The sequence below is a fragment of the Marmota monax genome, unplaced genomic scaffold, assembly GCF_021218885.2.
Source record: "Marmota monax isolate L192 unplaced genomic scaffold, Marmota_monax_Labrador192_F-V1.1 WCK01_AAM20220418_F8-fsc00001, whole genome shotgun sequence".
NCBI lineage: Eukaryota > Metazoa > Chordata > Mammalia > Rodentia > Sciuridae > Marmota > Marmota monax.
The window spans coordinates 52,800,278-52,814,823 of NW_026693777.1; the positions used below are offsets into that span (position 1 = coordinate 52,800,278).

A 14,546-nucleotide genomic window follows, 5' to 3' on the forward strand; every position below is an offset into this window, starting at 1 on the left:
TTTCTCCCTTTCCTGTTTCTCTCTCTCCTATGCCAGGGATTGAATGAGGGGCCCTTTACTATTGAGCTACAACCCCAGTCCTTTTTATTTTTTATTTAGAAACAAGAGTCTCACTAAGTTGCTGAGGCTGTTCTCATACTTGCAATCCTCCTGCCTTAGCTTCCCAAATTGCTGGGATTACAGGCATGTGCTATCATACCTGGCTGGTTTTTTCTGTTTTGTTGTTGTTGTTGTTGTTTGTTTGTTCATTTTAAGAAATGGAAATCGTTATTTTTATTTATTTATTTTTGTGTGGGCTGCTGGGGATGGAACACAGGTCCTCGTGCATACTAGGCAAACACCCTACCACTGAGCCATATTCCCAGCCTTTTGGTTTCTTATATATTTATAGATATGAAAGGCTCATCTTTTTAAGCTTCATTATCAAAGGGTAGCATTCTAACATGCTTGCTATTAGCAATCCAGTACATGATCTTCTAAGTTGATACACACACACACACACACACAAACACACACACACAAACAAGTATCATTGACTTCTTTTCAAAATGTGATCTCTTAACAGTACGTGTATGTTTATTTCATTCTTGTAATGAATAGATAGCATCCTGTTAGATTATTATGCTAAATTTAACATTTTCACACTGATTAACATTTTGTTTATCAGATTTTGCTATCACAAATAATTTATCAATAAATATTCCTGCATGTATATCTATGTATTTATGCTCTCTTCTTCTGTAGGTTAGACTTCTAGATATAAAATTGCTAGGTTGTATAGTATGCAAATTTAAATTTTGATATGTAATATCAAATTACTCTCCCAAAAATATTTGCATAAATTTACATTCTCACCAATAAGATATAAGGATACTTCCCCCATGTACACACATTGTTGCCACTCTAAATCTTACCATTTTTTAGTTTTTTACTAATGAAGTAGTACCTCATTTTTAATTTTGGAGTTTAATTATTTTTTATGTTTCTTGGTTGAGTGACAGTTTCTTTTTTTGCCTTTTTTATTTATTTTTCCCATATTTTTATTGGTGTATTATAATTATACACCAATGACTTCTTGTTACATGGTCATGATATAATGATATAATTTGGCCATTATCATTGCCCAGTATTTCTCCTTTCCCTCTCCTCCATCCTCCCGCTGCTCCCCTTCCTCTACTGATCTCCCTTCAATTTTCATGAGATGTGCCCCACTGCTGAGGGCCATAGCCAAGTCAGAATGACTCGTGGCATTTTTGCCAGAACAGAGTGGTTGAGAGGTGACACCTGCAAGCCATTGAGATGATAATGGTTATGTTAAGCTGTGTATTCAATTGTAATATTAGACCCCTGCTGTCTACCTGGGCCTGCTACTTTGGAGTTCTCCTGCTACTTTGGAGTTCTCCCGGGGATTCCCGGAGAGTTCCCATTGGTTGGGGAAGTGCCGGAGGAAGGATTTCCGGTTGGTGTGTGGTGTGTCCCAGGAGAAGGCCCTGTGCGTGCGTGCGTGGTGTTCGCGGAAGTGAGGAGAATAAAGGAGTTCCTGTTTTGAACCTACAAGGCTGTGTGGCGGCTCGGTTATTTTGTGCCCAGCCAGACTGCGGCACCCCACCTTTCCTTTCCTTTTTTCTCTCTAGCTTCCACATGAGAGAAAACCTATGACCCATGACTTTCTGGGTTTGGCTTATTTTGCTTAACATAATTGAGCAGCATACCTCTTCTCAAGTTTCATTTATTTTCCTGCAAATGACATAATTTGAGTGACAGATTCTTCTCAATGTATCAATTTGTCCATCTTTAATTAGGTTGTATTACCGATATGTAGAAGCTCCGTCTATATTAGAATATTAACCCTTTGTGTGTGTATATAAACACACACACACACACACACACACACACACACACACATATATATATATATATATATATATATATATATATAATTTTCTATCATTTGCTTTTGAGAAAGCTTCCATTCTTCTTTTCCATTCCTTTGTCTTTTCATATCTTCCTCAAACCTAAAATTCTAAAACAGAAATCAGAAGAGGGTGGAGTATGATCAAGAGCCCAAAGGAGTATTAAGATTCAGGAAGTGCAGGCTTGGAGGGTTAGCTTAATGGTAGAAAACATGCTTAGTTATGAGTGAGGTCATAGGTTCAATCCCTAGCCACTCCCCCCCCCACCAAAATAAATAAGATTTGGAAAATGAAGAGACTCATTATGATATTTTTTTTGCATCTCAAATCTGTGGTCTAGTGATAATAGTCTGAAAGTAGTACATATGAGCAGCAGTAACTGCCCACAAGTATCTTGACGGTTGAAGTTTGCTTATAGAGCCTTCCATACTTAAAAGTCCATGCAGGGTTATCCACTCAGACTTCTCTCTCTCTCTCTCTCTCTCTCCTTTTTTTTTGGGGGGGGGCGGTTTACTGGGCACTTTATCACTGAATTACATCCCCCATCCTTTTTATTTTTTTATTTTGAGGCAGGGTCTCACTAAGTTATTGAGAGTCTTGCTAAATTGTGAGGCTGACCTTGAACTTGCAATCCTCCTGCCTCAGCCTTCTGAATCACTGGGATTACAGGTGTTCACCACCACTCCCAGCATGAGACTTCTCATTGTGGTTGAGAAGTACCAAACTTCCAAACTTTAACTCAGAGCTATGTCACTTCCATGCTTGAGAATAAGCCTACTGTCATTGATATTACAGTATTATTAGAATCAGAGCACATGGAAGAACTACCATTTTGGGAGGAAGTCATCTCTATTTTTAGGAGAGACTTTACATTTTCTCTTTTAAATCAAAACTTGTGTTTTAGATGTGGTCAAAGGTGAAAAGGTCAAGCCAATATTTGAGGAACCACCCAATCCCACAAATGTGGAAGTCAGTCTGCAACAGATGAAAGCCAATGATCCCAGCCTACAAGAAGTCAACCTCAACAACATCAAGGTATTTCATTATCATCGTCATCAGCCACCTGATTTATCATGAGGTCAGAAAACTTATTGGAGATGACTGGTGGCCTGCTTTTAATACCCATTTACTGGCCTTTGTTATCACTGATTTTGAGGCAAGATATCCTATGCAAAAAAAGTGGATTTTTTTTTTGTCTTTTAATTTTTTTATTTTTTTTTCTGCTTTCTTAGACTATTTTTTTTAATAAAAATAGGGTCTCCTTCCATTTCCATGCAATTTCCCTTCTCTCTCCCTTTCCCTCCCACCTGTTTAATGTTAATCTTCTTCTCATGCTCTTCCTCCCTACTCTGTTCTTAGTTGCTCTCCTTATATCAAGGAGGACATTTGGCATAAAAGTGGATTTTTTAAAAAAAGCAATTTCTAGAATTATTTGAAAAGAATCATAGTACTCAGTTAAACATGGTGCATTAGTTATATCTATTGCTGAATAACAAATTACTCTGAGACTCAAAGGCTTCAAACAGCAAACATTTATTATTTCATACAGTTGTGTTTTCCCCCCAGTTCTGGGAATCGAACTCATGGTAGGCAAGTTCTACAGCACTGAGCTACATCTCAAGCTCCTATCTCACACAGATGTGAGGTCAAAAATGTGAGAATGACACAGAAGAGTAGTTGACTCAGGGTTTGAACTGAGGCTACAGTGAAACTCTTAGCCAGACTCCAATCTGAAGGCCTGATGATACAGAAGGATCCATTTCCAAGATGGCACACCCACATGTTTTTTACAGGAGGCCTCAATATCCACATTAGGGCTGCCTGAGTGTCCTCACACCATGACTGCTGGCTTCCCCCCAAAAAAGTGATCCAAGAATGAAAGAGCAAAGAGAAAGCCCTAATACCTTTTACAACCTGGTCTCTGAAGTCACAAATTGTCACTTCCATTTTATTCTATTTGGCAAAAAGTTATTCTGCTCTCAAAGGGAGGGGAAGGCATGTTGTGTGTCTAAACATTGCTTAAGGTATTTGGCCAATTCCTGGCATTTAATAATAACAGCACCTTTATTGAGTATTGACTGCATGCCATACCTCTTGCTAAATACTTGAAATTTATTATGTCATTTAATCCTCAGTGAGACTTAATGAGCTTAAGTTGCTAAGGTCACACATCTACAGTGCAGCCAGGACTTGTTCACTGCTAGCTACACCTCATATCACCTCCCTCCCCAGTAGTTAGTACTGTGCTAAGTGCTGTATGAAAGAGTATAAAGACGAGTAAGATTTAGTCTTTACTCTGAAAAACTTATATTAGTAGAAAAACATGAAACAATTAAAACACGATGTGTTAAGCCCCCAAACGTATGGAATTGTAGGGAAGGAAAATTTTAATGCTGCCTAGGAAAGCCAATAAACAAAGGAGGAGGTATTTCGGTTGGATTTTAAAAGATGAGTAGAATTTAATCAGAGAAAAAGACAAAAGGAATTTTCTGGCAAAAAGAAACCACATCTAAAGATATGGAGGAGAGACAGACCATGATATATTAAAAGATGGGCAGATAAGGCCATCTGCCTAGGCTATAGAGAACACAAGAAATAACGACCAAGCATGGTATGTGTATAATTCCTTGGTTAGAGAAAAGAGAATGCCAGAATGCACTAGATTCCCTTATTGGACTCTTAAGTGGTGCTATGGGCTCAGGATAGCTGGTTGCCTAAGAATGGGTCATGAACCCCTTTTCAAGTGTTATCTAGCTATCTAAACACATACATGGTGTTTAAAATAATAATGACAGTTTAAGAAACATAAATGGTATTTACAAGTTGTAGGGGGTGCTAGGAGTTTAGTTCAGAAATAGAATATGTCCTTAGCACAAGGCCCTGATTCAATCTCTGCACCAAAACAAAAGAAGTTGTAGGACTTTAACTTGAGGGTAGTGTGTTGTAGAATGGTTTATCTGTCAGCTAGCAATTTCTTCTCTGTTTTAGAACATTCCGATTCCAACCTTGAAGGAATTTGCAAAGGCTCTGGAGACCAACACTCATGTAAAGAAGTTCAGCCTGGCTGCAACCCGCAGCAATGACCCTGTGGCCATTGTGAGTAAAATTCTTAGAAATATAACATGAATTTTTAATTCACTTGAAACTTTTTAATTTGTTTTTAATTAATATACAATTTTTTAGATATGGTAAATTTAAATTGTGCATAGTTAGTAAGTGGAATTAAAGTTAAATGAGGGTAAAACTTCATAACCCAACTGTGAAGCACTTTGAATTAACATTAGAATCTCGTTAGTTTTACTCAAAAATCAAAGTAAGTTTGGCATTTAGCTAAATAAATTTTTAGGGTTTGTTCTGTACTTAGTACAAATTTTCTGAAACTTTTTCTTCCATATTAACTTTTTGTTGAATCCTTTGGATCCTGCTCCAAACTCCTGCAGGAACTTGGCACATATAAAAAAATGTTGAAGTGTATTTCCTCTTAATTTTTTAAATGGATTAACATGTTACCACAGTATTTTAAACAACCAAATGCAGAGACACACTTTTTTTACATTCTGTTGACAAAAATATGAAAAACAACAATCAAAATTCCTATTCCTTCTATGCATTTTAGGTACTTCAGAAGTCCCTTAACTCAAGTAAATACTACTAGTTATCATTGTTATTCTTCCTGTAGTACTTCTCTTGAACGTAGTTTCTTCAAATAGTTGAGGTTTCCTGATAGGATCAGGTGAATTCATATTTATCCAGAAGCAGGTAACACCACACAATTGTGAAGAATAATTCTATTAATGTTAAGAGAAACCTTCTGTGGCCACATCTAGCTGGTCCCAGATGATTCATCTTACAGTTATGTACTTGTCAGGGAAGAACTTTTCTGTAGGTTGAAAATTGGTTCATTACCCCTACAGGGAACAGAGATCTTCAAATTATTATGACTGAACCCTGAAGCCAAGAATTTCAAGAGACTCTTCTAACTGGGCAGTGGCTCCCAGTAGCTCAAGAGGTTGAGGCAAGAAGATCACAAGTTTGAGGCCAGTTAGCAATTTAGGGAGACCCTATCTCAAAATTAAAAAAAAAAAAATTAAAAGGGCTGGGGATGTAGCTCAGTATTAAGTGTCCCTAGGTTCAATCCCCAGTACCCATAAATAAATAAATAGGTAGTAAAATAAGAGAAAATTTTTAAAAAGACTTTTCTATTTAAGTTTCAAATATAGATTCAACAAGGCACTTTTAGGATTGTTGTTAATATAGACCAGCTATGTGTATGAGAAATGACATTAGTCCCATTTTACAGGTGAGGCAACTAAGGCTCACAAAGGTTGAGTAATTTAAGATTATACAGTATGTGGTCAACCCAGGATGTAAATGTAAGTCACCTGTAATCAAGTTCAATTCACCATGGCCCAAATACTTCCATATGGCCATATTGATAGCATTATAGGGATATGAATAGAATTTGCCCTTGTTAGATTCCAACAAAAAGAGAAGACCCAAATATGTATAAAATGTTGGTATTATTGGGGCCTGGGATTGTGGCTCAGAGGTAGAGCGCTCGCCTAGCATATGTGAGGCACTGGGTTTGATCCTCAGCACCACATAAAAGTAAAATAAAGATATTGTGTCCACCTATAATTAAAAATATATAAATAGGTTAAATTAATTCTAATATTTTACTTAAAATATACTTTTGAATATGTTTTATTTTATTGTGGTTTACGTTTTTTTTTCCTAAGGTACTTTATCTTTGTATTACGTACTTTGTTTTTCCACATTTTTATTGGTACATTATAGTTGTACATAATGATGGGATTTGTTGTTTCATATTCATACATTCACACAATATAACTATAATTTGGCCAATTATCACTCCCCAGCACTTCCCCTCTCCCTCTCTCCTCCTACTCCTTGATGCCTCTCCTATACTGATCTCCCTTTGATTTTCATGATTTTTTTGGTCCCCTCTCCCCACCTTCTTTTCGTTTTTCCTCTCTAGCTGCCATATATGAGAAAAAAACATCCAACTCTTGACCTTATGTGTTTGGCTTATTTCACTTACCATAATGTTCTCAAGTTTTATCCATTTTTCTGCAAGTGATATAATTTCATTTTTCTTTATGGCTGAATAAAATTTCTTTGTGTATATAGACCACATTTCCCTTATTCATTCATTCATTATGGACACCTGGGTAGGTTCCAGACTTTGACTCTTGTGAATTATGCTGCTATAAACATTGGTATGCATGTATCACTATAGTACAATGACTTTAATTCCTTAGGATAAATACCAAGGAGTGGTATAACTGAATCATATGGTGGTTATAGGATTAGCCCATTTTTAAGAACTCAATAGCTACATGTTTCTCATGGCTACCATTTGGGCAACTTAGAAAATTGGATTTTGATACAATCCTGTAAAGTACAGAAAACAAAACCTTTTCTTTAAAAATGTATTTCTACTCAAATTATTTATGTATCATTTAAGAAGTCTGGTCTTTGTTTTACTAACATTATTATTCCTAGTACATGTAATTGATTCTCAAATATTTGCTGAACTAAAGTGAACTTGGGCCTACAGCCCAGGGTTGTTTGGCTGGGTCTCCTCTATTTTATTCAGTATGAGAAAAGTGTTTTCTGGAGTTTAAAAGAAATCGGCAAGATTCTGGCTGCTTGCCATGAGGTCCTGCAACTTTTTGTAAAGGACTAATTGCTCTGACATTTTGTTATTCTAAAGCTGAAAGTAAATCCCAAAGCTTGAGTGTCCAAAAGGAAAGGCTTAATATATTCCCCTCTGGTGTTCTGATTAAAATGTGTACGTTTAATTTCAATTAAAAGTTGAGTACTGAGTAAAGATTCTTAAAGTCATATAGTGTGCCATACTGTCAGTCCAAATCCTGGAGCTTTCTTTGCAGTTCAAGCAATTGTCTAATACAGGATTATTCTTCTACTCCAGTGGTTCTCGACCCAAGAGTTCTTTTGCCCTCCAGGGGACACTTGGCAGTGTCTGGAGATTTTGGTTGTCATGACTGGGAGGAGTGCTATTGGAATTTAATGGATCTCAGGCCAGAGATACTCCTAAACATCTTGCAGGACACAGGCTCACCTCCCACAACAAAGAGTTCTCCACCCCCAAATGTCAGTGATGCCAAGGATGAGAAACCCTTTTCAACTTCCATGTTGAATTCCTTCTCCCCCTCCTTCTTCTCATCTTTTCTGCAATAAAAACAATTAAAATAGTTTAGAACTTCATTGTTCTACTCCCTAGAAGCAATCCCCTTAGCAATTTTTCATTCTTCTAGTTGTTGTCTTTATAACTTTAAAGTGGTTGTTAATCCTGTCTGCACATGATTCACTTTAAAGCTCCCAGATCATTCTAACATACAGTCAAGGTGGAAAGCCAGTAGTATGCAGAAATTTATATTTTTACTCATCATCTTAGGTAATTTTTTATTATTGTAAAAGCTGAGGGCAATCTGTACTCACTCTTGTTTTCTTTTTTTTTTTAATTTTTTCACTCTTGTTTTCCATTCTTTCCTTCCTCTTGTACCTCCAAACTGTAGCTCTTCCCATTATTTTCACACATTTGAGCCTTATAAAATTTTATCCTGTAAAAATGGGAGTTCATAACCCACTTGAATCAAAGTGTGAAATATGGTATATCAAGAACTATGTAATGTTTTGAGCAACCAACAATAAAAATTAAAAAAAAAATTTTATCCATCTACATATATATAGACACACAAGTTTTTATATAGGTAGATTCCAAAAATTAAAAACCTACTAGCACTTCCAATTATATGACTTTGTAAATATAAATCTCTATTCCCACAGGCCTTGTGTTCATTCTTCTGAGCATCTAGTGATTTCTTTCGGAAAGAGACTCATGACTTTCTTCAGCTCTGGGGAAATTTTTCCATTAATTATTTGACAATTTTTTCCTTTCTATAGTAGTCTTCTTTTTTTTTTTTTTTAACCTTTTAGAACTCCTCTTAGGTGAATGTGAAACCTCTGGCATCTTCCCTTCATATCTCTTAACATTTTATTCATATTTTCCTTCTTTGTATTTTTTACTCTACATCCTTAGAAATATTAGCTTTGTCTTCTACCTTACCAACTTGGTCTTTATCCATGCATATTTTTAAAATTCTGGGTATCTATTACTTCCTTTTATTTCAATATGGTATTTTTTATTTTCAAAATACATTCTCATTCCTTCTCCTTTTTTTTTTAACAATGTAATAGCCAGTACCTATTTTATGTAGGCAATGCCTTTTCTTTTCCCAGTGGGGAGGAGGAAGGAGAAGTGGATAGTAATAATTTAAAATTTTACATTGATTTTTCTTCACTCTATGGTGGGTTATCCTGTTCATTCAGTTGGCTTTTCTCTTTCATGATGTTGACTTTCCCATTATGTCTGGCAATTATTGATTGCCCAGTCATATTTGGGAATATAGAACAAGGTTGTTTTATATAAAGTGGGATTGTTTTTTCTGCAGTTGAGTAGATCTATTCCACCAATAGATTCTTCCCTTAAAAGGGAGCCCTCTTTTTTTTTTACCATCTGTCTCACCATCTTTCAAGCTATTTATTTTATTTATTAACTTATTGATCTTCCTGCTCAATGATAAGCTCCCTGAGGACATATATTTTTGTCTTCTCTACTGCTGGAGGGAGCAACACAGTAGAAACCTGACAGATGAGTGAATGAAGAATGAGTGAATGAGTGAATGCGTTTTTTCAGCAGGTAAGTGAATTGGCTGGAAAACTTCTTCTAGTGTGTGATACAGCCTGGGAGGCCCCTGTAATTGTTAGTTAAGAGAACTGCATTCTGGGAGAGGTACATTTAGTGCCTTTCATTCCTGACATAGCTATCTTGCCCCTGCTTCCTATACTGCATCTGGTATGAAGGTCTGGAGATACCTCAGTTTCTGTCTCACTTTTGTTCTTGTATATGTATATACATATATATACACACAAATACACATATATTATATAGTTTGTTAGTTACTTGTAAATACATATATATTTTATAGTTAGTTAGTTGTAGACGGACATAATAACTTACTTTATTTATTTTTATGTGGTGTTGAGGATGGAACCCAGTGCCCCACAGGTGCCTAGGCAAGCACTCTACGGCTGAGCTGCAATCCCAGACCTCTGTCTTGCTTTTGTCCCAGGTCATGACTCTTTTCAGGAGATCTGCCATTGGCAGTCATGCTGGCAGCTGCTCTTCTTCAGGGAAGCCGCAGGGAGGGCAGTGTGCTTTCCATCTGCTCCAGCTTTTCCATCTGTTCTGAAGGCAGTTCTTTCATGAAACACTCCAAATGGGGCTTTCCTCTGGTATCTCAGGGAACAATATATAATATATGATAAAGACGAAGCTGATTCTATTATTATTTTTTGTGCTATTTTCTCCACCAATTTTTCTATTTTCTGTATTTTAGCGATTCTTCAAGATAATGGCCATTTTGGGGCTGAGGTTATGGCTCAGTGGTAGAGCACTCGCCTTGCATGTGAGAGACCCTGGGTTCCATCCTCAGTACCACATAAAAATAAAAAAAAAATAAAGATATTGTATCAATGTAAAAATTAAAAATATATATTTTTTAAAAAAGATAATAGCCATTTAAAATTTTTATTGATGCATGATGATTTTGTATATTTATGAGGTAAATGTGACATATTTATACATATGTACAATATGTAATGAGCAAATCAAGGTAATCAGCAATCTACAACCTCAAACATTTATCATTTCCTTATGTTAGGAATATTTAAAGTCTATTAATCATTTTATTTTATTTGGTACTGGGGATTGAACCCAGGGGCACTTTACCACTGAGCTACATTGTTAGTCCTTTTTTTTTTTTTTTTTTTTGAGACAGGGTCTCTCAGAGTTACTGAGGCTGGCCTCAAACTTGCAATCCTCCTGTCTTGGACTCCTCAGTAGTTGGGATTAGAGGCATGCACCACTACTCCTGGCTCTTCTTTTTTTATTTTTATTTACTTATTTGGTACCAGGGATTGAACTCAGGGGCACTCGACCACTGAACTATATCCCCAGCCCCATTTTGTGTTTTATTTAGAAACTGGGTCGCACTGAGTTGCTTAGTGCCCTGCTTTTGCTGAGGCTGGCTTTGACCTCATGATTGATCCTCAGCATCCTGCCTCAGCATCCTGAGCTGCTGGGATTCTATACAGCCACAGCGCCTGGCTTCTAACTAATTTTAAATATACAATAAATTATTAGCTATAGTTATTACCCTCCTGTGACAGAACATTGAAACTCACTTCTTCCTTCTAACTATAATTTTGTTCATGGTAAACAACCTCTCTCCATCTTCCACCCTCTGGCAACCATTATTCTATTCTCTACATCATGAGATTAACTTTTTTAGCTTTCAAATATGAGTGAGGACTTCAGGCATTTGTCTTTCTGTGCTAGCTTATTTCACTTAACATAATGTCCTTGAAGCTCATTTATGTTGCCACAAATGATAGGGATTTATTCTTATTTATGGATGAATAATATTCCATCGTATATATATACATTTTCTGTATTCATTCATGCATTGATGGATTCTTAGGTTGTTTCCATATCTTGGCTTTTGGGAGTAGTGCTGCAATAGATCTGCAATAGACAGTGCTGCTAGCTCTTCAACATACTTACTCCCTTTCCTTTGGATACACATCCAGGAGTGGGACAGAGACTTTTAGATAATGCTTCAAAGTACAGGTAACAAAACCAAAAATAGACAACAGGATTACATCAAACCAAAAACTTCTGTACAGCAAAGGAAACAGTCAACCGAGTAAAAGTCACCCTACAGAATGAGAGAAAATATTTGCAAAGTATTTATCTGACAAGGAATTAATGTCCAGAATGTAAGAAACTCAAACTCAATAGCCAAAAAATAATCAACTTTAAAAACAGACAAATGTGAATACACATTTCTCAAAAAAAGACATCCACATAGCCTCGACTGTGGACTCAATTATTTTCATTGCTGTTTTAAATTAGTATCTTTTTACTTGAGGGTGAAAGTATGACTTAATTAAGGTTTTCTTTAAGTGCTACAAAAATATCTGCATCTTGAGAGACCCTAATGGTTATTTGTTTTTGCATAATAAGGCTTTTGCAGATATGCTGAAAGTAAACAAGACCTTGAAAAGTCTAAACATAGAATCCAATTTTATCACTGGAACTGGGATCCTGGCCCTGGTGGAGGCACTGAGAGAAAATGACACCTTGACAGAGATCAAGATCGACAACCAGGTAATGCAGGGCGGGCAGAGCTAACTCACAGGTGCAAGGTGAGAGGAGAGAGTGAGTTAAAAAGACAAGTTTTCTATGGGACTCAGTTGGTGTTCTGGCTTTCCTGTAAGTTTTGTCAGCTGTAGGCTTGTAAAGGGTGTGTGGCAGAATGTTACTAATTAAACATTGCACAGTGAAGCAGCCTGAGACATGGCACTCTCCTGCCCTGGCTAGGCAGGCAGCAGAGGAGAAAGCCAGGTGGTAGTGGCAGGGGTGTTGACGGCTACTTTGTTCAGCCATCTCATTGTCACCTTTTTTTTTTTTTTTTTTTTGGTGCCAGGGATTGAATACAGGGTTGCTTAATCACTGAACCACATCCCCAGCCCTTTTTATTTTTCATTTGGAGACAGGGTCTTATTGATTTACCTAGGGCATCCCTAAATTGCTAAGGCTAACTTTGAACTCACAATCCTCCCACCTCACCCTCCAAGTCACTGGGATTACAGGCATGTGCCCCCACACCTGGCTTTTAGTATGGACCTCAGCCCAGTGCTGTCCCAGCATTGCTTTTGCTTCTCACTGGAACTATGGCTAGAAGGAGAATGCAGGGTGACCCTGCTCAGGTCTCTTGTCCTTGGCTGGAGGCTGCCAGAGCTGAAAGAGCAGACCTGAGCTCCCTCAGTCTGGTGCTGGAGTTAGAGCCTGTTTAAAGGAATCAGGATTCTAAAAGATGGTCTGGCTTAATATAGCAGGCCTGGCCTACAGCATGATCACAGTCTCAACTCTGCCATGCTTTTTCTCAGGGTCCCCAAATCAGCCAGAGCAAACTGCTTTTCCCTGGAGCCACCACTGCCTGGACCTTGGAGACCTTTTCCTGGGCATCAGCCTATAGGCCTTTAAGTTGGCTCTGCTGGCTCTGCTTACTCCTGCCTGCCGGTAGCAACCCTCAGCTCTCAGGCTTGATGCTGTGCCCTGGTCCTTTGGCCAAAGGGAAGTGTCTGCGATGGGGATTCAGTGAATCTGAGTGATCACCCAAGACTATTGCCTAATCCTGGAGACCCCTGTCAGTTCCCATGAAAGCTTTACTCTCTGTCTTTGCTAACTGGGTCAAGCACGTTGTTTCAGTGCAGACCCTCTGACTCTGGATTCCTCCTGAGGCCTATTGCCAGGGGATCAGGGCAATCACCAAGAGATAGCAGCTTCTTGGCTCCTGCCCTCCTAGAAGGGATGCCCCACCAAAACCACTCTCCTAAACTCAGAGGTGTGGCTTGAGAGCATCCTGGAAATGTGCCACACATGGCCCCACACACCCAAAGGAAGCTCAGTGCTGTGTATCCTCATGTGTGTCCAGCTGCTAATAAATTAAGAAAAAGCATCCAGAACTGGGAAACTACAGAAACCAAAATGTGAAGTGACTGAAAAGAAGTGATAACTCAGGGATATTTGTGGAATAGACTCATATCAGGAAGAAGTAGGCTCTTAGGAAGTATTTCCACAGGATTTAACACAGAGATAGATACCTTGTTCCAAAGTATATTTAACTTTCTGTCCTGGTTTAGGACACTGTGAAACCCTATATCTGTAATAATGTCATACTCTGTTTCTAGTTTCTGGCATGATACCACTTAGTTAAGGTTACTACATAAAATACAATTCAATTTGACTTTCAGGTACATAATATATAATTTCTAGTAAAAGGATTATCCAGGAAATATTTGAGACATCTTTCTAATAAAATGTTATTCATTATCTAAAAATCATATTTAGCCATTGTCTTGTATTTTCATTTGCTAAATCTCGCAATACTACCCCAGTGGATGAGCTGGAATCCTGAGAATTTGAAGGGTTTTTCTAATGCTTAAGAAGACCCTGACACTGGGCATAGTAACCCACAACTATAATCTCAGCTGCTTGGAAGTCTGAGGAAGAAGGATTACAAATTGGAGGCCAGCTGGGCAATTTTGGAAGACCCTGCCTCAAAATGAAAAATTTTAACAGGGGTAGAGATATAATTCAGTGATAGAGCACTTGCCTAGCATATAAAAGGCACCAGGTTCAGTCCCTAGTACCTTCAAGGTGGAGGTTGAGGGAAGAAGAAGACCTTGAAATATGAATTCTGAACCTTGTCTCTTAATTCCCTCTAACTCAGCCTCATTACCTCTCCCCAGCCATCCAGGAATGTGTTTGAGCAATTCTTTAGCTTTAGCCCTCCATTGTGCTTCTGAAATGTTTCCCCTCTCTCCCTTCTCTTCACTCATCTCCCTGTGTCTACCTCTCTGTTTCTTATCCTAGGTACTAGGGATTGAATCCAGCAGCACTTTACCATTGAGCTTTTCCCCCAGCCCTTTTTATTTTGAGACAGATCTGGCTAAGTT

General features: G+C 37.8%; 1 protein-coding gene across 4 annotated transcripts in view; it reads left to right on the forward strand.

Annotated features, from left to right (window-relative positions):
* Tmod2 (tropomodulin 2) overlaps positions 1-14,546 on the forward strand; it is a 46,348-nt gene that overhangs the window by 24,088 nt on the left and 7,714 nt on the right. For all 4 annotated transcript variants that reach the window (XM_046461457.2, XM_058584805.1, XM_058584804.1 and 1 more), the window contains exons 6-8: positions 2,818-2,948; positions 4,902-5,009; positions 12,049-12,192. In XM_046461457.2, the coding sequence (XP_046317413.1) occupies positions 2,818-2,948; positions 4,902-5,009; positions 12,049-12,192 (383 nt within the window). The remainder of the gene's footprint in view (positions 1-2,817; positions 2,949-4,901; positions 5,010-12,048; positions 12,193-14,546) is intronic.